Source organism: Ixodes scapularis, unplaced genomic scaffold (genome assembly GCF_016920785.2).
Source record: "Ixodes scapularis isolate PalLabHiFi unplaced genomic scaffold, ASM1692078v2 PGA_scaffold6__148_contigs__length_123643588, whole genome shotgun sequence".
In the NCBI taxonomy this organism is placed as follows: Eukaryota; Metazoa; Arthropoda; class Arachnida; order Ixodida; family Ixodidae; genus Ixodes; species Ixodes scapularis.
Genome location: NW_024609881.1, coordinates 96,725,165 through 96,746,866, shown reverse-complemented (window position 1 = coordinate 96,746,866; position 21,702 = coordinate 96,725,165). Strand labels below are relative to the sequence as shown.

The 21,702-nt window shown below is 47.8% G+C and overlaps 1 protein-coding gene and 1 non-coding gene across 2 annotated transcripts; one reads left to right on the top strand and one right to left on the bottom strand.

The window, feature by feature from the left end:
• Positions 1 to 4,464: 4,464 nt before the first annotated feature.
• LOC115325446 lies at positions 4,465 to 7,480 on the top strand. The gene is made up of 3 exons (XM_040211527.2): positions 4,465 to 4,816; positions 5,527 to 5,693; positions 5,830 to 7,480. The coding sequence occupies exons 1-3, from the start codon at positions 4,540 to 4,542 to the stop codon at positions 6,892 to 6,894; spliced, it is 1,509 nt and encodes a 502-aa protein (XP_040067461.1). The 5' UTR covers positions 4,465 to 4,539; the 3' UTR covers positions 6,895 to 7,480.
• A 528-nt stretch (positions 7,481 to 8,008) lies between these two features.
• LOC115325443 lies at positions 8,009 to 17,784 on the bottom strand. The gene is made up of 5 exons (XR_005715641.1): positions 17,434 to 17,784; positions 16,802 to 17,020; positions 12,720 to 12,749; positions 10,118 to 10,347; positions 8,009 to 9,406 (listed from the first exon to the last, which is right to left on the bottom strand). It is a non-coding gene; the product is annotated as an uncharacterized LOC115325443 (transcript).
• Positions 17,785 to 21,702: the final 3,918 nt, after the last annotated feature.

The following is a 21,702-nucleotide window of genomic DNA, read 5'->3' as shown; positions in this document are numbered from 1 at the left end:
GCTCCCAGCTCCCCCTGTCTGCCGTCGTCTTTCTAAGGTCGATGCACACGATTTTCAGCGCATCGCTGGCATCCTCTGCCTTGAGCTTCAAGCTGTCTCTGTCCGCCGTCATCTTTTCAAGGTCGTTGCGTACGCCTCCCAGCGTGCGGCTGGCATCCACCGCCTTGAGCTTCCAGCTCCCCCTGTCTGCCGTCGTCTTTCTAAGGTCGATGCACACGATTTTCAGCGCATCGCTGGCATCCTCTGCCTTGAGCTTCAAGCTGTCTCTGTCCGCCGTCATCTTTTCAAGGTCGTTGCGTACGCCTCCCAGCGTGCGGCTGGCATCCACCGCCTTGAGCTCCCAGCTCCCCCTGTCTGCCGTCGTCTTTCTAAGGTCGATGCACACGATTTTCAGCGCATCGCTGGCATCCTCTGCCTTGAGCTTCAAGCTGTCTCTGTCCGCCGTCCTCTTTTCAAGGTCGTTGCGTACGCCTCCCAGCGTGCGGCTGGCATCCACCGCCTTGAGCTTCCAGCTCCCCCTGTCTGCCGTCGTCTTTCTAAGGTCGATGCACACGATTTTCAGCGCATCGCTGGCATCCTCTGCCTTGAGCTTCAAGCTGTCTCTGTCCGCCGTCCTCTTTTCAAGGTCGTTGCGTACGCCTCCCAGCGTGCGGCTGGCATCCACCGCCTTGAGCTCCCAGCTCCCCTTGTCTGCCGTCGTCTTTCTAAGGTCGATGCACACGATTTTCAGCGCATCGCTGGCATCCTCTGCCTTGAGCTTCAAGCTGTCTCTGTCCGCCGTCATCTTTTCAAGGTCGTTGCGTACGCCTCCCAGCGTGCGGCTGGCATCCACCGCCTTGAGCTTCCAGCTCCCCCTGTCTGCCGTCGTCTTTCTAAGGTCGATGCACACGATTTTCAGCGCATCGCTGGCATCCTCTGCCTTGAGCTTCAAGCTGTCTCTGTCCGCCGTCATCTTTTCAAGGTCGTTGCGTACGCCTCCCAGCGTGCGGCTGGCATCCACCGCCTTGAGCTCCCAGCTCCCCCTGTCTGCCGTCGTCTTTCTAAGGTCGATGCACACGATTTTCAGCGCATCGCTGGCATCCTCTGCCTTGAGCTTCAAGCTGTCTCTGTCCGCCGTCCTCTTTTCAAGGTCGTTGCGTACGCCTCCCAGCGTGCGGCTGGCATCCACCGCCTTGAGCTTCCAGCTCCCCCTGTCTGCCGTCGTCTTTCTAAGGTCGATGCACACGATTTTCAGCGCATCGCTGGCATCCTCTGCCTTGAGCTTCAAGCTGTCTCTGTCCGCCGTCCTCTTTTCAAGGTCGTTGCGTACGCCTCCCAGCGTGCGGCTGGCATCCACCGCCTTGAGCTCCCAGCTCCCCCTGTCTGCCGTCGTCTTTCTAAGGTCGATGCACACGATTTTCAGCGCATCGCTGGCATCCTCTGCCTTGAGCTTCAAGCTGTCTCTGTCCGCCGTCCTCTTTTCAAGGTCGTTGCGTACGCCTCCCAGCGTGCGGCTGGCATCCACCGCCTTGAGCTCCCAGCTCCCCCTGTCTGCCGTCGTCTTTCTAAGGTCGATGCACACGATTTTCAGCGCATCGCTGGCATCCTCTGCCTTGAGCTTCAAGCTGTCTCTGTCCGCCGTCATCTTTTCAAGGTCGTTGCGTACGCCTCCCAGCGTGCGGCTGGCATCCACCGCCTTGAGCTTCCAGCTCCCCCTGTCTGCCGTCGTCTTTCTAAGGTCGATGCACACGATTTTCAGCGCATCGCTGGCATCCTCTGCCTTGAGCTTCAAGCTGTCTCTGTCCGCCGTCCTCTTTTCAAGGTCGTTGCGTACGCCTCCCAGCGTGCGGCTGGCATCCACCGCCTTGAGCTCCCAGCTCCCCCTGTCTGCCGTCGTCTTTCTAAGGTCGATGCACACGATTTTCAGCGCATCGCTGGCATCCTCTGCCTTGAGCTTCAAGCTGTCTCTGTCCGCCGTCATCTTTTCAAGGTCGTTGCGTACGCCTCCCAGCGTGCGGCTGGCATCCACCGCCTTGAGCTCCCAGCTCCCCCTGTTTGCCGTCGTCTTTCTAAGGTCGATGCACACGATTTTCAGCGCATCGCTGGCATCCTCTGCCTTGAGCTTCAAGCTGTCTCTGTCCGCCGTCCTCTTTTCAAGGTCGTTGCGTACGCCTCCCAGCGTGCGGCTGGCATCCACCGCCTTGAGCTTCCAGCTCCCCCTGTCTGCCGTCGTCTTTCTAAGGTCGATGCACACGATTTTCAGCGCATCGCTGGCATCCTCTGCCTTGAGCTTCAAGCTGTCTCTGTCCGCCGTCCTCTTTTCAAGGTCGTTGCGTACGCCTCCCAGCGTGCGGCTGGCATCCACCGCCTTGAGCTCCCAGCTCCCCCTGTCTGCCGTCGTCTTTCTAAGGTCGATGCACACGATTTTCAGCGCATCGCTGGCATCCTCTGCCTTGAGCTTCAAGCTGTCTCTGTCCGCCGTCATCTTTTCAAGGTCGTTGCGTACGCCTCCCAGCGTGCGGCTGGCATCCACCGCCTTGAGCTTCCAGCTCCCCCTGTCTGCCGTCGTCTTTCTAAGGTCGATGCACACGATTTTCAGCGCATCGCTGGCATCCTCTGCCTTGAGCTTCAAGCTGTCTCTGTCCGCCGTCCTCTTTTCAAGGTCGTTGCGTACGCCTCCCAGCGTGCGGCTGGCATCCACCGCCTTGAGCTTCCAGCTCCCCCTGTTTGCCGTCGTCTTTCTAAGGTCGATGCACACGATTTTCAGCGCATCGCTGGCATCCTCTGCCTTGAGCTTCAAGCTGTCTCTGTCCGCCGTCCTCTTTTCAAGGTCGTTGCGTACGCCTCCCAGCGTGCGGCTGGCATCCACCGCCTTGAGCTTCCAGCTCCCCCTGTCTGCCGTCGTCTTTCTAAGGTCGATGCACACGATTTTCAGCGCATCGCTGGCATCCTCTGCCTTGAGCTTCAAGCTGTCTCTGTCCGCCGTCCTCTTTTCAAGGTCGTTGCGTACGCCTCCCAGCGTGCGGCTGGCATCCACCGCCTTGAGCTCCCAGCTCCCCCTGTCTGCCGTCGTCTTTCTAAGGTCGATGCACACGATTTTCAGCGCATCGCTGGCATCCTCTGCCTTGAGCTTCAAGCTGTCTCTGTCCGCCGTCATCTTTTCAAGGTCGTTGCGTACGCCTCCCAGCGTGCGGCTGGCATCCACCGCCTTGAGCTTCCAGCTCCCCCTGTCTGCCGTCGTCTTTCTAAGGTCGATGCACACGATTTTCAGCGCATCGCTGGCATCCTCTGCCTTGAGCTTCAAGCTGTCTCTGTCCGCCGTCCTCTTTTCAAGGTCGTTGCGTACGCTTCCCAGCGTGCGGCTGGCATCCACCGCCTTGAACTCCCAGCCAGAGTGTCGAACCGATATTTTTATCGGTTCGGTTCGGGTTCGGGTTCATGACTTTTGGTTCAGTTCCGGTTCAGTTCCGGGGCGCAAAAAATAACGGTTCAAACCGGTTCGAACCGGTTCGAACCGGTTTAACCCGCTAAATTGAGAATATATTTTCCGCGTTGTTCGGTCAATAGGCACTATTTACGCCGTGAAACTAACTACTGTAAACGACCTAATTTTTGCGAGGGCCTAATTTGTCAGAGTTTTGCGAATCGCCTAATATTCGCGAAAAATGGGTGCCGCGAACACTTTTGGTTAAATGTAAACAGATTGGATTTTATATTGAGATTCCACCGCGTCGCGGAAATTACAACCTGCGAGTTATTCCAAAACTTCAGCTTTGACCTAAATCGCGAAATATTGAGTCCACGAAAAATAAGTCATTTACAGTATATAGCTTTTTTTCTATCGTTTTTTAATCCAGTTTTATTTTCACGTACCAAAATCATAAAATTATGTTACTTATTTCCCCACAACAAGAAAAGTAAATCTACATTAACATACAAAACTTCGTGTTTATACGACTCAACATCCCTTCGTTTACCAGAGTCACATATATTGTACCTGAATCGAAAAGTTTTCGCGAAGTGAGGTAGGTTGTCTAAAAAACCCGTGATTGGTGCAACTCTGCATCGCAGCATTAGAAGTTGAATCGTGGTTTTGCCCTTAAACTAAGAAATTAATTACAGTGCATAAAATATTGAAATGGGCACCTCGTTGCCATATATATTATGAAATGTGTTTTACAAAATACATTTCACAATATTTATATATATGATAACGACACGACTGAGCTTAAATCAATAAAATTTTTTAAATGTCACGATAGTGACAGGACAAGCCCTTCCAGTCTATATTTTATAGAAACACTAAGCGACAATCGCTATGCTTCTTTTTCTAACCAGCGTTGTTAGCTCTCAGCACCATAATCCGGGCGACGAATCATGCAAAAAGGAGTGACTGAAATTGTTCACTCTAATCCATAAGCACCTTCGTACGGAGATCGAATTGGGCCTTAAACAGTGCTTACCCTAGTGAACATTTTCTTATTCGCGACTCCAGCTTTTTGCTCGCCCTCTCGCGGCGGAAACCGGAACCACGATAGCGAGGGTCCCCGGAAGGCTGGTATGGCGGATCCCAGCGATAATTGCGTTCGTCCGTCGAAAAGAACTGCTTCTAAATCCAAACGGCACTGTTCGGTGCCCCAGTGTACCGCTGCGGTATGGAAAGATAACGGTGAATCGTTTCACCGCTTCCCCAACCTCAAGGAAACGTGCAGAAGAGGCTCCGACATCGTCAACCGACGCGAAGAGTGGGCGCGACTTCTTCGGACAGGGAAGACCGTCACCGAAGCGATGACGGTGTGCTCGCGGCATTTCTCTGCGAGCGACTTTTTATTGCCAGGTAAGAGTGTGCGGATTTGTGGAGATGTATATATATCTCGCTTTTTGGCTTTAGATGGTTCGGGGACTTTGTGCGGTGGCGTACACAATAAGAAACAACACATCCTCCATTGAATATTTTGCCCATTCTGTAGCGCAGTAGAACTCTTCACGCTGATTCAACTAGTTTTCTTGAACGCGCCTATGATCGAGAACATTTTCCGTTTTAGTTCTTTGCACTCGATCATCGTTACGTACGGCGAAGTGGAGCGCGTAAAAGAGAATCGCGCTCATCAGCCTGGAGCAGTCTTCGGTACGGCACGCTCGATGTGGAATCGGGCGCGAGATTATTCCGGCACAATTAGCAGTGCACTTCTTTAATCTGAAGAGCTTTTCTTCTAACTGATCCAAATTTGCCAGAAGTGAAACGGAGGTTTCTCTTCTGCTCTTAGTTCTGATTACTTTTGAGCCCTGTACCCTCACAATGCGCGTGCAGTAGTTTTTCTCTCCTAAAATGACCGATTTCAGTTTGATTGCTTTTGCAAGCGATACACACCTACTCAGAGTCCCAGGAAACATGGGCTTAATTTCATTTTCTGGAATTTGCTCATTTTAGAGTAAAGTTTCGAATCAGAAGGCCAAAATGTTTTGTTTGCTTTCTGAAATGAGTCACTCTTCAAACTACTTCAGTCCCCATTATGTGATTATCATATCGTTCTTTATTTCCTCCAGGACATGCAACTCAAAGACGCCGTCTTAAGAGAGGAGTGGTACCCTCCCAGAACCTCCCTGTTCTTTCAACTGAAAACAAGGAGAACAGGAAGAGGTTGCGGGAAGTAAGCGAAGGCCGCCAGAAGCGACGCGATAAGAGAGCAGCAGTAAAGCCTCTGTTAGCCAAGGTAAATGCATGTCTCGCACAGTCTTTATTTTACTTTCCTATCAATTCAGTTTCTCATAAAAAGTTCAGGTTGATGTGCACACCTTAACACCTGTGACTCAGAAAGTGTGTATAAATATGCCTAAACTTTATTCCAGGTTGCACTCTGCGAAGCTGAGAAGTCCTGCAATCAAGTGGACGACAACGCAGAGTCGGTTGAAGATCATGAAGACAGGGCAGAGTCGGCCGAGGATGGTGAAAGCAGCACAGTGCCCCTGCCTGTTGCGTCGCCAGTGGTCCTCCTTGACATGGGTGTACAGGTGTCAAGTGGGGACTTTGGCGACAACTTTTCTCGTGTGGTAAATAAGGAAAATGTGTGTTCCTTTACCGGCCTTCCCAACATGGAGCTTCTCACTGTTCTAGAGAAGCTCGTGTCTGATACGACGCCCACATCAACACGAGCTTACCTGTCAGCAAAAGACAAAATAGTCATGACTATGATGGCCTTGAAACATGCTCTAACATTTGACTTCCTGTCTCAGATCTTTGGAGTGTGTCCGACCACAGTGAGCACCACTGTACGGAAGACAACAAGGGTCCTTGCGGCATTTCTTAAGACTGCCATAACTTGGCCATCCAAGGATGAAGTTCTGCATAACTTGCCGGTCTGTTTTGAGAAGTTTTCGCATGTTCGTGTTGTGCTCGACTGCACGGAAATTCCTGTGGGCACTCCGAAGTGTTTGAGGTGTCGCATCAGCACATACTCCCATTACAAAAAGGGACACACCATAAAATATATGGTAGGTGTTTCACCTGGTGGTTTAGTGACCTACGTCAGTAGTGGTTACGGAGGTCGAGCCTCGGACAAGGCTATCTTCGACCAAAGTGGTTTGGTAGATATGCTCTTGCCAGGAATAGACCACATAATGGTGGACAAGGGGTTTCTCATTGACAGCACATGCGAAACAAGGCTGATAGCTGTGGTGAGGCCCCCATTCCTACATGCAAAAAAGCAGCTCTCAAAGGGTGAAGCCCTTGCAACAAAGCGCATAGCAGCAGCAAGGGTTCACGTGGAGAGGGTGATTCAAAGAATCAAGCTGCTCAAGATTGCATCTCAAAAGATGCCCTGGCACATGGTGCCACTAGCAGATGACATTCTTACCATTGCATGTGCCTTAACCAATTTGTCTCCACCAGTTCTCGCAGACAGCAGGTTTCTTTAAGCTTTTCATAAAGGGACGGGGCTTTGGTTAGCTTAAGAGGTAAGCACGCACTTTTCAGTCGAGATCAGAAATAAAACCTTTTTTTTTCCTCAAAAGAATTGAGGTTTAATTTACATCACCTGGGGACATTTTTGGATATATATATTTTTTATTAATTTAAAGTATAACAGGCTAAACCAAAACTGTGTGTCTTTTGGCTGTTCTGCAGCATTGCTATCAAGGTAAGAATGTCATGAGTTTTGCTGCAAGATGACGTCTTCAGTATGAAGGTGGTGTACTGTGAACAATTTAGTTTTGAACCCCTGCACAAAATTGCCCCTTGTTTGTATTGGATTGCCGCAAAATTGCCAAAACTGTTTGCATGTGTATTAATGTAAAGTATAGCTTTAAGTTTTAAAATGTGTATAATTTGAAGTATGTCAATTTGTGATAAATATGTATTCTATGCTTCGTGCTTTACCGCCGAGGCCTGTGAGCTGTTTGTAAGCACGCGAAAATAAACACTGAATTGAATCATCCCTGCTACAATTGTTAGTACTTTATCGCACTTGCTTCTGTCACCCTGAAGCGATTCTGCAAAACGCTGCTTTGTTGGTGTAGCCTTTCAAGACTTCACTTTCAAAGCTTCATATTGACTCCATATTTTGTTATGTGTGGCCTGCATGTCTATGTTAACATGTGTTATTATCACCATAGTGATATTATATCAATGGCTCACCTCTCTACCTCACTCGTTGCATTACCTTGTGTCACCGTGAAGCAATCCTGCCAGGCACGTAGCCAGGATTGTTTTTTTTTTTTTTTGGGGGGGGGGGGGCCGTAAGCTGAGAGACTTGCCTTGTGCAGGCAGTGAAATGTTTCTTAGTGAAATATCGGCTCTCACTCTGAGAGCAGGACATTCTTCTGTAACATCTTAGGCCAGCTTCAAGCACTTTCGTGATCCATTTGGCCTTCACACTTGTCTGGTAGTGCCCAATGCGAGGAGATGGCAGCAAATGCCAAGGAACAAACACTAGGTAGCAATGTTTTGTTACAAAGGCATTGCAGTACAAGTTACACGAGACACAGAGGAAGCTGGTCTCTGAGGGACACAAGTTTTTGAGTGAAACTTGAGTTTCTTTGTGTAGATTTATTATTAATAAAATATTGCACACTTCTATACAGTTGCTTTCATGCAAGCATCACAGTAAGGAAATTTCAACTTGTTGAAGACAGGTACTAATTCTACAATTTACACGGTGAATGAAGATGCCTGTTTAAGAGTTTAGGATAAATTTTTGTAATTTTGTTCAACATGCATGTTTAGAATGTGAAAGCACCGGTTCTCCTTTGAAAGTTAAATCTAGAAAAAGGTAGGAACAGCGTATGACCACAAAACTTCCTTTTTCTCGAGATGGTGATGAGCGTAGAACATTCACTTTAGTTTTAAATTATAGCATGAACGTAATTGAGCTAGTAGTATATCTCATAAATAATTATTTTATCACATAACAAGCACATGCATACGTCTTCATGTACCACATCAACAGTTCCTTCTGAAGTTAGCAGAAATAAATACTGAGGAATAATCAATCCGAAGAAATAACTAGAAGTTTGAGAGCTTCTAAAAGGACAGTATTGAGCGAATTCTGCATTCTGACCTCAAAGTAAAAATAAGCGCCAAGTTCTTTCCCAACTATACTCGCACACATAGTTTCCTACTGAAGAATGCAGGAGGTGACCAACTCTTGAGACAAAGCCAACAGGAAAAATATTTAACGAGGCAAAACTGTTGCTTCACTGCAAATATGCTACTGCTCACAAAAAAAGATGGCAAAAAGAAAAAAAATGAATCTGTCCTGTAGCCCACTCTAAAAAAACAACAAAGAAAAGTACTGCACTCTAGCGGTCCAACACAGTACACCAGCTGCCGCACCAAGTATCAGACTAGTCGTGTTTTTCACTCTACCGACGAACATAGGACTGGAAGTACACGCTCAAAGTAAATTCTCTTTACGGTTGTCAGGAGAGGCCAAACGAAAGCTTCATCGAAATCCACGCATATGACCTCGATTGAATCATCCATGCTAGCATAAATAACAAGATCACAGGTCTTCACATCAAGAAGAACCATCCCCAGCTGCATCTGCCCATAGAAGGTGTGGCGCTTCTTTTGGCTGTAGGTACCAGCCTCGTCAGTCTCCAGAAAATCACAGGTGGCCAAGAGTGCCTTTGCAGTCATCATTTCTCCCTTCTTGGGACACTTGATTTCGATCAACGTGCCTGGTCGCGACCCCTCGAACACAACGCCATCAGGGGAGCAGCCGAGCCAGGGGTTTTGTGGCGAAACAACGAGTCCACACGTAAAAATGTCAACTCGTCGGGTCTTTGCATACTTCTCCCGTGCCTTTGGCTCGTATCGTAGACCATGGGCCGTTGCGGCATTGCCACGGAATGATGGCTGCATTGTGGACCGCACCTTCTTTTCCCAGTTTCCCAACTTGTAGGTAGAGAGGGGGGTAGCATGTTGTTCCTGCAATAAAATGTAGCAAGCAGGTGGTTCCTGGCTTACATTCCAGTAAATACAGCACATAACGTAACAAAATCTGCCTCTCTTGCAAGTCAGGTTACAGGCAGCACTAATTTAATGCACCAGCCATGCTTCTTAGGTCATACATGACACGCCCAGGAACATGAGTGGAAACTACAAAAGCCGGCACCGAAGCACTTGCACGGTAGCCAGGCTTTTGCTCCCTGGTGTACATCCTGATTAAATAAGACCAATGTCGCTTCTCTGATAACTCGGTAAATATTCGTTCATCAAGCGAACCAAGTAAATGAATGCTCTTCTGCTTTGGTTTGAATTATTAATCCTTTTGCTGTCTGCATGGTGTGGGCACAGGAGAAAAATGCAGGCAAATTCACCATGACTAGGCACAACTGCGAGGGAACAAGGGAGTTCTTGAACTTTCCATACTCCGAAAACCTTTTTTGAAAGCGAGCTGCACCTACCGTGTCCAAATGCAACTAGAGGAATGGTAGTTTCCAAATAAAATATTTATCTTAAAACTTCAATTATTTTTAACATTTTTAATGTTTCACATTATAAACGGTTGAAACGCGTGCAATTACAGTATGGAAGCTACCCGAACCTTTCCACGACTCGATGTTTGGTTGTTCCTTTGAATCCTTATCTAGATAAAGATTCGTCCCATTACTAGTTATTAATACACAATAGACTTGCCTGTGATCCGGCAGCGACGTTCCATCATCCAGGCTGCCTTGTTCTCTTTTGTGTCCCGAAGCATGACAGCGGCTGTTTCAACAGAGACAGCGACTTGTTGATCGTAGAAAGAAGAGCAGCCTTCCGGAGGAGAGGCCGGAACTGCGGCAAGCCTTGCCAAAAGATCACTGCCTTCGGCGCACTCTATGACCTGCCTGTACTTCTCGTCCAGCCTTGACGGTTCCGGGACACTGGAAATAGACCACAAGCCAATCTGTACAGTGAACATGATCAAATAGAGCCTCATGACAGTGGCTCAAGCGAAAGTAATGCATAGAGATTCTGCAACCTTAACTTTGCTTGTTTTTCTTTACTATAAAACACAGACAAAGCTCATGTTTAGTATAAATTTTATTCAAATTCTTGTCTTATGCAGACCCCACACCGTTCCAGCTTGCATGTATAGTAATGGGATATGAAACACCAAGCTACTATGAGAGAGATGTTTGTACAGTCCATCAAATGCTGATCCATTGTTAAATCTGAGATTATCTTACTTACTGCACCTGCTACATTGCTACATTCTAATTCATACATACTGCACATACTAGTCCAAGGTTAAGGCTCGTTCCCATAGTTGTGAGCGAGTGTGACTACGACCGCTCACTACGACGTGCGGAACCCATCATAGGGAAGCTGGGGAAACACGAGAAGTCTCTACCTTGCGCACCCTATCATCCATGGGTAGGAATTACAGCTTTCGGCAAAACAAAACGAGCAACAAACTGTTGTGTGGTGCATGCGGCCTCTCTTGGTGAAGCGAAAGTTGTGCCGGCGGTACACCAGCGAACCTAGTTGCAATAATCAGGCACCTAACAAGTAATGAGTTTTAGTTAGAACATTACCCAAACAAAGGCGACGGCCAATGGGTTGTAATGAAAATTGTGCTTCATATGTGGCCGAAGTTTGGTTAAAGCTCTCCCCGTGTAATTCGGAAGACAGTTAAGAAGTCCCAAGCTAGAGGCTCCACATTTCAAACCCTCGTTGAAATAAAAATTGCTGATAACAAACGGCCCCTATTTTTCAACAGATCCAGTGTGTTTGACGAATTATGTGATTACAAAGCAGGGAGGAAAGCAAAAAAACAGTGTTGAATCAACATGTATTATTGCGATCATAGCGACAGCTGGCTTTGCCGAGTACCACGACAAAACATTTGTGCTAAATTCTTTTTACCTCGGAAATTGGGACTGAAAGACCAAAGCATTTGCAGAGATGCGATTGGTCGTAGTCATTTTGGAGCAGCTATTGGAGCAGCCAAAAGTTCATTTTGGAGAAGCAAAAAGAGCTTATGGAGCATAACCGCACACTTCATTTTCATCTATATCACTGCAAATGTGACGAGGAGACGGCAAATATTAAAACAAACACTAGCTGTTTAGTTGTGTGTGGAAGCACTGGACATGGTAACAAGACGGCGACTGATGAAGGACAGTGCAAACTGCCGTGAGTGATTATTTTAGGTATGAAATCCCACTGAACAAATGTTGAAATACAATCATTTTGGACACTTAGATTTATCTGTCCTACAAGTTCTAGGGGGAGGGGGGTTGTAACAAAGCTGCAATTTATAATTCAGACAAGAAACAAAGAACAAAGCATAAAAAATAAACCTACAAAAGCATGGGCCACGTCTCGCTCTGGAGGAGTACCTGTCCCCTTAGCACGCAGGCGCGCTGCGGCGAAGCAAGACACACAACATCACGATGCCTAGTTCGCAATCGTCGTTTCACTGCAGCACACCAGTATGCAGTGAGAAGCGCACTCAACAGAGCTAAGTAACCCACCAGAACAGACCACGAGAGTTATTGCGAAACTTCCGAGTACTGTCAGTGCTTGGTGCAAAATCTAATCGAACAGTAAGTTATTTGAGGCGATTATCGAAAGTCCTGAAAACCCGCACGAGCCTACCGTAACGATCCGGCCCGGTAGCAAGGCCTGCAACTGTTATATTTTCAGTATTTTTTAAGTGAACTTAAGTTCTGGCGCAAATTCCTCACATTTTGGTCAAATGTAGCAGGGTAAGCACTTTGGCGCAAATGGCGCAGCAATCACATCACCCATTTGCCGCTCCCCCAACCCCGGTATCCCCGCTTGATCAGCGACATCATTCCACACAGCACAACCAAGCAGAGCAAGCTTCCCCCTTATGCTTACGGGATCATCACCCGACCCATCAAGCTTAGCCACCCCTTCAACAAGTGGCCAATGGTATGATAAAAAGAAGTAAAGCGGAAAATACTTGTCCTGTCGGTATTTTCAGTCACTTATGAATGCCATTCTCGAAGAGTCGAACACACACACACACATCCTAGGTACAAATTCTTGCACTGGATTGCAGCACACACACAGACAGGGATGTAAACAAAGCAGCATTTCAGCATAATCCCATCCTTACAGTGAGTGAAGGAAAGCTAGGACAGCTTTCCTACTTCGGTAGAAGGAAGCTAGGTAGTCACACCTAGTCGTAAACAGTTGCAGTCTCACTCAATCTTAACTGTGTGAAACAGCCTTTGTACTGTACATAGTCGACAAAGGATAAGCAAATACATTTTTAGCTCACCTGCATGACCGATCAGCCCGCCTCCTCCTCCTGTAAAAAGAAAAAAAACAACAAACAATTGGATTCAGTATGTAAACAATACTCTAAATCTTGCATCTATGTATTGAAGGTTCAGCAACAATGTTTGAAGGCCACAGTAAGTCAAATCCCGACGTTTCTGATACATAGACAAAAGTTAAATTCAACCAAAACATGTGGCTGAATATTAAGCAATAAAATAAATAGACATGGCAACAGTCACTACTCATCATTGAGTAATGCCACCCATTACCTTTGATAGAACGGCTTATTAGGCCCTCATAATATTGCGACACCATATTCGTAAAGTTTCCATACATAAAATTTAATAAAATGACATGAAAAGTTCAACAACCTGAAGGATACACTTCCTTAAATTGTTGTGAAAGGAGACAGAAAGCAACGAGGAAGGTTAAGACATACGAGGGGAATATTGATTAAAACCTTACTTTTTGCCGGAGGTCGGTAGGTATGGCCTTCTCGACATATTGCCGCGATCATACCCAGCAGAGTCGGCAGCGCTCTTAATGGCCTCACGCGCATGTCGCTCGGGTATGTCTCCCACCACTGCATAACATCTTATCTTTTTTTACCATAAGTGGACGGTTTCAAAGGTTGGGGAAACGTGTAGTTTGTTCATGTTCAGAGTGCATAGTTCCCGAACGATAGAGGTAGAATGTTTTAGGCTGCCAGGGAAGACTCAAAAAAAGCCGCGGTACGATGTATGGAGTCAGCCTATTGCAAGCGCTCCAGCCAGCCTTTTCGCCGACATCAACACCCGCAATGCCTGCTGTCTGTTGTGGCACAGGTTCGCCAGGAAACTTTAGTTTCTTCAGTTCTTCACTGCCTTGTAACTTGTCATACGTGACAATTTGGTGAAGTAACGGGGTAGAACTGAAGAAACTAAAGTTTACTGGCAAATTTGTACCACGACAAAAGACAAAGCGCTCGGAACTGATTGCCGCTGACAACACTATTCAAGCCGATTGGAATGAATTTGCTTGGCCTATTCGCACCACTAATGCAAGGAAACAGGTGGATAATCGTCGCAATAGATTACGTTGCATGATATGCCGCGAAGAGAATCCTCCCATTGGAAACTGCTGTGTAAGTCGCCAAATGCTTTGTCAAGTGCAGTGTCTTCAGACACAGTGTCCCCGGGGATCTGTTCACAGACTGAGGATCCTCGTTTGTGGCGCAGCTAACTCAAGGAATCCTTCGGCTCAGCCACACCAGCCATCGTCGCACCACTGCGTACCACCTGCAAACCAACGGGCCGAAAGAGCGTTTGAACAAGACCATAGCCAACATGACTTCCATGTATGTCGATGTGGAGCACAAGACGTGGAACGAGGTGTTACCCTAAGTCACGTCTGCCTACAACACGGCGTTGAAAAAGACGACTGGTGTGACGCTCTTCCAGCTGGTTCAGGGCCGGATGGTGACGACTATGCTCAATGTGATGCTGCCCCACGAGCCAGCTGATGACAGGTGCGGCGGCGCCTAGGTGGTTGTTCAATGGGCAGAAGACTGCTAGCTTGCCCGGTACATATATATGTAGAACTGATCACCTAACAAGCGCCCATCCCCATGCTTTTCTTGATTATCTCCAAAATCTCCAAATTTTGAGTGGGCATTTTTGCTCGGTATTTTACGGTAGGTAAAACTGACCTAACAAGTGCTCATCCCTTAATTTCTGCTATTATTTTCACATTTTGAGGAGGCGCTTTCTTGGTATTTTACGGTAATCTGACATCCACCAATGAATGAATGAGCACGTGGAACAAGCACCTATGTAGCCTCAAGGATCCTGTCATCATCTGTCCGCATGTGAGAAGTTCTGACCAAAATATTGTCCTGTCGAGGCTCACAAACAGCAAATACGGCTTTGCATTGGCCAAGTGTGCCCATTCAGCACAAAGCTCTGACATTGCTCCCAATCACCAGCTTTAAAGGCTATTACTAGCCGCTTTGACATGAATGCGACTTGAGCATATCAACTCCAATCGTTCTTCAAATGGAACCGATGCGGCAATGTTTACATGAATGCACACCAAGCCCTACGCAAAGGTGGTGCCACACCGTGTGAAAGCTCAACGTTAAAGCTGAGTTTCCGGCACCAGCCGTACCACATGACCACGTTTTCCGGTGCATTGCACGTGAAGGCCTTTCGACGCTTTTGGTGAACGTAAACATCAGAGATAAAGATTATGCCCGCTGTCTTTGATGCTGTGGAAGAAGTTGTGAGACGGAAAGACATCAAAACCCAAGCATTTTGGTCTCCAGGCCGTCGTGCCACTCTGGACCAGAGGAGACGCACATGCACACGCTGTGGCGAGCAAAATCGTTTCCAAACGCGCTGAGGAATCTACAGCGCATCGTCCCGCTAGCTGCGACCAGACAAACCGGAGGCTGAAAGGCTCCGGCGCAGCCAGGAATGGCACCGCGGTAGGAGCTGCTCGTTCTGCGCTACCATGCAGTGCTCGGAGCTCTCGGCGTAGTTCGTGCTTGCGCTGAACCCTTCAGGGACCCCCTCCGACGCGTAAGTCATACTTCGCGAGGCTTGGACGGGGGCTGCCCTCACCGAGTAGCTCAGCTATCTCCGCTCACTTATGAAGGCAATAAAAGCTTGCGTTTTTCCCTGGGAGAAAACTGCGGACGACAACACAGCACCGCTCTCCGCGCCGCCAAAGAGGTTGGCCGCCGCCGTGTTCTCAGCTGTTCACTCGTTCTCGCAGCGGACGCCTTCCCATAAGCCTGCCCTTTCCAAAATGCGATGAGACCTCCGTTTACATGGGCTGAATGAATGCGCATCTGCCACCTCGATCTACCTTCGTCTATCGACTTGAATGCGAATCACTTCCTTAGCGCATTATTCTGTGAACATGACCACATCGAATGCGACAACCTGAATCGGTGCAACTAAGTAACATTCATAGCCGCGTTTACATGAATACGACTTCAGCACATCGGCCCCAATCGTCCTTCGAATGAAGCCGACACAGCAATGTTTACATGAATGTGCACCAAGCCCTATGCAAAGGTGGTGCCACGCCGTGTCAAAGTTCAAAGTTAAAGCTGCGTTTCTGGCACCGGCCACACCCCGTAACCAACTTTTCTGGTGCATCGCACGTGAAGGCCTTTCGACGCTTTCGGCGAGCATAAAGACTGTGCCAGCTGTCTTCGATGCTGTACAAGAAGTTACGAAACGGAAGAAGCATCAAAACACAAAGGTTTTGGGCTCTGGGTCGGGCCACCGGGCCACTTTGGGTCAGAGGTGATGTGCGTGCACACGGCCTGGCGAGCGAGATCTTTTCCAACCGCTCCAAGGACGCAACCTTGCTTCTCCTTGCCAAACCTTGCGAACTGCGACCGGACCCCAAAGCCGAAAAGCTCTGGTGCAGCCAGGAATGGCACCGAGGCAGGAGCTACTCGTTCTGCGCTACCATGCAGTGCTCGGAGCTCGTGCTTGTGCTGAAGCCTCTAGGGACTCCCTCGATCGTGCAAGTTGCATCTTGCAAGGCTTGAAGAGGTGGCACCCTCACCGAGCAGCTCAACTATATTCCGCTCACTTAGCATAGCAATAAAAGTTTGCGTTTCTTATCAGGAGAAAACTGCGGGCAACCACACAGGACCGCTCTCCGCAGCCAGAGCCTTCCCATAATCCTTTCCGTTCCAAAATGCGGTGTAACCTCCGTTTACATGGGTTGAATGAATGGGCATTTGCCGTCTCAATCCACGTCTGTCTAGCAACTTGAATGCAATATGCTTCCCTAGCGCATTATGCCGTTTACATGACTGGATTCAATGCGACAACTGGATTCGATGCGGTTAAGTCGCAGCTACTGCCACCAGGGATCACAGTTTGACACAAGACGAATATGCTGATAAGATACGGTGTGCTTACCAACATCTAAATAATCAGTATGTGACGAAAAAAAATGTAATCAATATGGTTTGTTTTTGTCACTTAGCAACACTCAAGCCTAGGCAGGGGACACCTACCTGTGTCTCAGGACGGGCGCACAGAACAAAAGACACTTATAAGATGAATTCGTCCCTACCTATGCTTGGCGAGCGCAGAATTAAAGCAGGCGCCTGTCAGCTGCTTGAGGATAGCTGCCTGCGCCTCGGGTGAAGGCTCCAGCGTAGGTCGGAGCTTCTTTACATGACAGAACATCTTGTACGGCACAGGATCGCCATACAACTCCTTTCCAGGGGTCTTTTTCCACGCGCACTCCTTGTCGGTGCAGCTTAGATCTTCGAGATGCTGGATTCCCTTTCTGTAAAATGAAACCGAAACTATAAAGCTCGCATGGCTTACAGGTAATCAGCGACGCGTCTGTACTGTGCTTTGAGTATGCAATACAGTACATCACATGAGCGAAATACTATCATGTTAGAAACAGGTTCGTTGATTTAAAAATGGGACCGTGCTACGATCGCGCCGACGCTCTGTGCGCCTATGAAACCTGGCGCCGGCAACAGAGAAACACTTAGGGGCTACCCTACGCACGCATTTTAACCACCACCGTGAAAATAGTTATCGTGTTTCAAAGCGCGACACCTGCGTGCGATATCAGTATGCGACGCGCCTGCGCTCAAGAGATACGAGCGAGCATTAATCAGAGCCGCCGAAAGACTACACCGAACTCGCGCCAGTCGTACCGTGTTGTGTAGGTTGCTAGGTGCCTACCTGTTGCAGTGAAGAAGCGTGGCGACAGCGTGCTTGCAGCATTCTGATGATCCCGCCACGCACGAGCAGACGGCACTGTCCACACGGAACTTTGGGCCATCTCCCGCGACAAGTTTTACGGTGATCTCATGCGGATCGCCTCGGACGCTGCTCGTTGCGAGGCACAACGCCAATATTTCAACGTTGTCCTCGGACGACGATGTTTTGCCGCAAAGAAACAAATGCCCGGCCTGTAACAGGAGGTCCGCTTCCTCGTAGCACCGCGAATATTTCGTAGCGTTAGCATATTCCCAAAATACTCGTAAGGAGCAGGGCTCTCGCCGTCCAACCGACCCTCACTAACTCCGCCATTTTGAAAATGCAGCGGCGCCCCCTATAGTGATTTGGAGTCGCGAATAGTGGATAAACTGGCATAGCCTGGATGTTGAGGTTTGTTCTTGACAAGATGCCGGTCAATTTAATTGGCAAATAAGCATCACCCTCGCTAATGGATGATTTTTCGTTAAATAGAAAAAAGTCGTATTTCATGCTCTACTCGATTTGGAAGCTACTTAATTGGACACTTTCTGACAGTTTGCGTGTGTAATCGCCATAGTTCCACCATTCGTCCCAGTGTATTTTGTTTTGGTCCGACCAACAGACAAGTAAAAGTTCTGTTCACCACATAAAAAAACGCGATAATAAACTTGCATATATTTGAGAAGTTATATATGCGTGAGGAACACATAGTTATTTAAATTACCTTCAAAATAAAAAATTCATTTAAAGCCTTCCCAAATCACCTATAACGTGTCTATCGAGGATAAATGCGCCGAAAACCATTTGCGAACATCTTTCAGATCATTTGAGGGTGCATTTACTTACAGATCTTTGAGGTGAGGATCTTCTATTAATGTTGCCAAATCTTCAGACAGTAATTAAATATATTTTTATTATCATCGATGAATTTGACTTTATGAAGCTCACATAACCGCCTGAGACCGACACGGAAGGACGATACTCGAAAATACTCCAGCTGTTGAGTCTTCGGAAACGTGCTTTTGTTAGCTGTTTTGCAGTGTAAAATACTGGGTTGCAGGGTATGCCAAAAAAGACTGTGGACACATGACATATCGGAAGGCAAATACACGAAATGTGCATAAATAAGGAGATGACAGGAAATTTTTCTAAATAATCCCTTACACAACGCTTTACTGCAAAAGGAGATGCATAGAAATGCATAAAATGATATTCCTAATTAAACATAAATTGCGCGCAGGGCGAACGAAGATTCTTAGAATCCTAATATAAATCACAATTGGGCATCAGCTTGCCTCGGCTCTAAACGTCGCGAGATACTGACTCGGGAGGCTAATGTTATCTTAGGTTTTACGTGCACTTGTTTTGGGACCTCACTTCACAACTTTGTTCTTTATCAGTCATGTGCTCCAACATTTCATTAGGCTGCCGTATATCATTGCGAGACTGTTATAAATACTACACAACTTTACACTTTTGACGTCTACTGCTAGTGTTGCGAACGTCGCATTTCACCAGAAAGCTGAACAGTTTAACATGACATGCACGTAACGTCATCACACTATATGCTGGTGGTATTTGTGATTTATTCTTGCTGAGAAAATCAAATCCGGTGGGGCAAAATGCACGCTGCAAAAGGTTCGCGCTCAGTGCAAGCTATGTATTTGAGAGGCAGACATTTTTCTTGTTGGTGCATCGTCGTTAGGCACGGCACGAGTATCTGGCACGACGAAAACGTGCTTTCTGGCAAAAGTGATAAAGGTTGTACCAACTACCCATCTGTCACTATCGTTTCCAGGCCACGCTTTCTGGTCTGAGCCGAAAATGCGGGGCAGAGGAACTTAAAACTACCCCCTCCTTCCCCACTCCCTTTTCTTCTTTTGTTTTTTAGTTGCTCCTCAAGAGAATACATTTTATTCCTCAGGGATTGCCTGCTCCGTATTGAGTGGTGTTCATTCGACAATTATATTTGTATCACTTGTTAACAGTAATTCTTCCTTGCTTTTCCTTTGCACTAAACTGTGAAGTTTAAACAAAATACAGGGGCGGTCGAAACTTGGAGAACTTGAGAACGACACTCCTGTGAGACTTAGAGCGGCTGCCAACGTTCGGCTACCCCCTGAGGCCACTACAGGATCTTTCTTTTCAGGTGTCCCTCCCGTACACACTAATAGTTCTATGTAACGATGGACTGATACGTCACATTTAGACCTTTCAACACTTCTATTCTCAGGACAACTTTCTGAGGCAGTTCAGCAACAACAAAAACATGTTTGGGAGCCTCAATGGTGTGTATACATGTAAAATGGGTTGTACAGTATTTTTTTCACCTTAAGTTCAGTAGATACCGCTAAGATGTAATCCTTGACGTTGATAACTTGCAAAAACATCCATTAGCTTGCCCCTCCGCGAAATGGCAGACGCAGTCGAAAGAAAGAAATGAGACAGCTTTCCCCTCCTCAACACGCAATTAGAACTATCAGCCACGTGATCTGATGCTAATATATACACCGTCAGTGTTTATCATACTCATGCGCAGGGTTGGCAAAGCATAGAGCATGGGTTGATCTTCAGATAGAGTTTTAGTAGGGCTATAATGCCCGAGTCCCACTAATGCGACAAACAGAAACAGACGACAGCGGCAAGCCTCGAATCAAAGTATTTCGCGATTTGACAGGCTTTGTAGAATAAAGAAGGATATGCTCAAACACGAGCATCATGCACACGAGGGTCCCATTTGCAGGCTTGTAACCACTCGTGCTAACTTCACGAGCACCGAACGACTCAAAGCCGTATAAAGGTATCATCGCGAGCATGCTGCATGCGTCTGAGGCTTGTCGCTGTCGTTTGTTTCTGTTTCTAGCTCTAGTGGGGCTCGGGCCCCTTATAATCTTTGAGTTGAACACAAGCCGTTACCCGAATGTTTGGCGATGCTGGTAGTCATGAAGCAGAGCATTCGACTCAGGGTCATGACAATCGGGTACATCATGGTGTCACGTGACTCTCAGTGCGAAGTTGTGATGTCATGTGACGTCGCGGTGTCAACAACGTTAATATATCTAGTGATGTTCTCAATTTAAATCGACTTAACGCGGTGAGTCACGTGACTTCACGGGGTCACGTGATGTGACATCACTTGACAACATGTCTTGACATCATGACGTCACGTGAACACGTGGCACATGGTTAATCATAGTGCCCATAAGAAAGCGCCGCAAAAACCCAGGATTTATTATACATTGCAATTCTGTATATGATGATTTGATCAATACGTAGAGGAATACACATGCCACTTTTTTATTCCCAAATATTAAATTTAAAATACTAACAAAAAAAATAAAAAAAATACCGTGAACCGTTTTGAACCGGTTACCGTTATATTTCTTTCCAGTTCAGTTCCGGTTCAGTTCCAAGATGGCGACGAAGATTTCGGTTCGGTTCAGTTCCGGTTCGGCTCAAAATAACGGTTCGGTTCCGGTTTTCGGTTCGGTTCGGTTCAGGTTCGACACCCTGCTCCCAGCTCCCCCTGTCTGCCGTCGTCTTTCTAAGGTCGATGCACACGATTTTCAGCGCATCGGTGGCATCCTCTGCCTTGAGCTTCAAGCTGTCTCTGTCCGCCGTCAACTTTTCAAGGTCGTTGCGTACGCTTCCCAGCGTGCGGCTGGCATCCACCGCCTTGAACTCCCAGCTCCCCCTGTCTGCCGTCGTCTTTCTAAGGTCGATGCACACGATTTTCAGCGCATCGGTGGCATCCTCTGCCTTGAGCTTCAAGCTGTCTCTGTCCGCCGTCATCTTTTCAAGGTCGTTGCGTACGCTTCCCAGCGTGCGGCTGGCATCCACCGCCTTGAACTCCCAGCTCCCCCTGTCTGCCGTCGTCTTTCTAAGGTCGATGCACACGATTTTCAGCGCATCGGTGGCATCCTCTGCCTTGAGCTTCAAGCTGTCTCTGTCCGCCGTCATCTTTTCAAGGTCGTTGCGTACGCTTCCCAGCGTGCGGCTGGCATCCACCGCCTTGAACTCCCAGCTCCCCCTGTCTGCCGTCGTCTTTCTAAGGTCGATGCACACGATTTTCAGCGCATCGGTGGCATCCTCTGCCTTGAGCTTTAAGCTGTCTCTGTCCGCCGTCATCTTTTCAAGGTCGTTGCGTACGCTTCCCAGCGTGCGGCTGGCATCCACCGCCTTGAACTCCCAGCTCCCCCTGTCTGCCGTCGTCTTTCTAAGGTCGATGCACACGATTTTCAGCGCATCGCT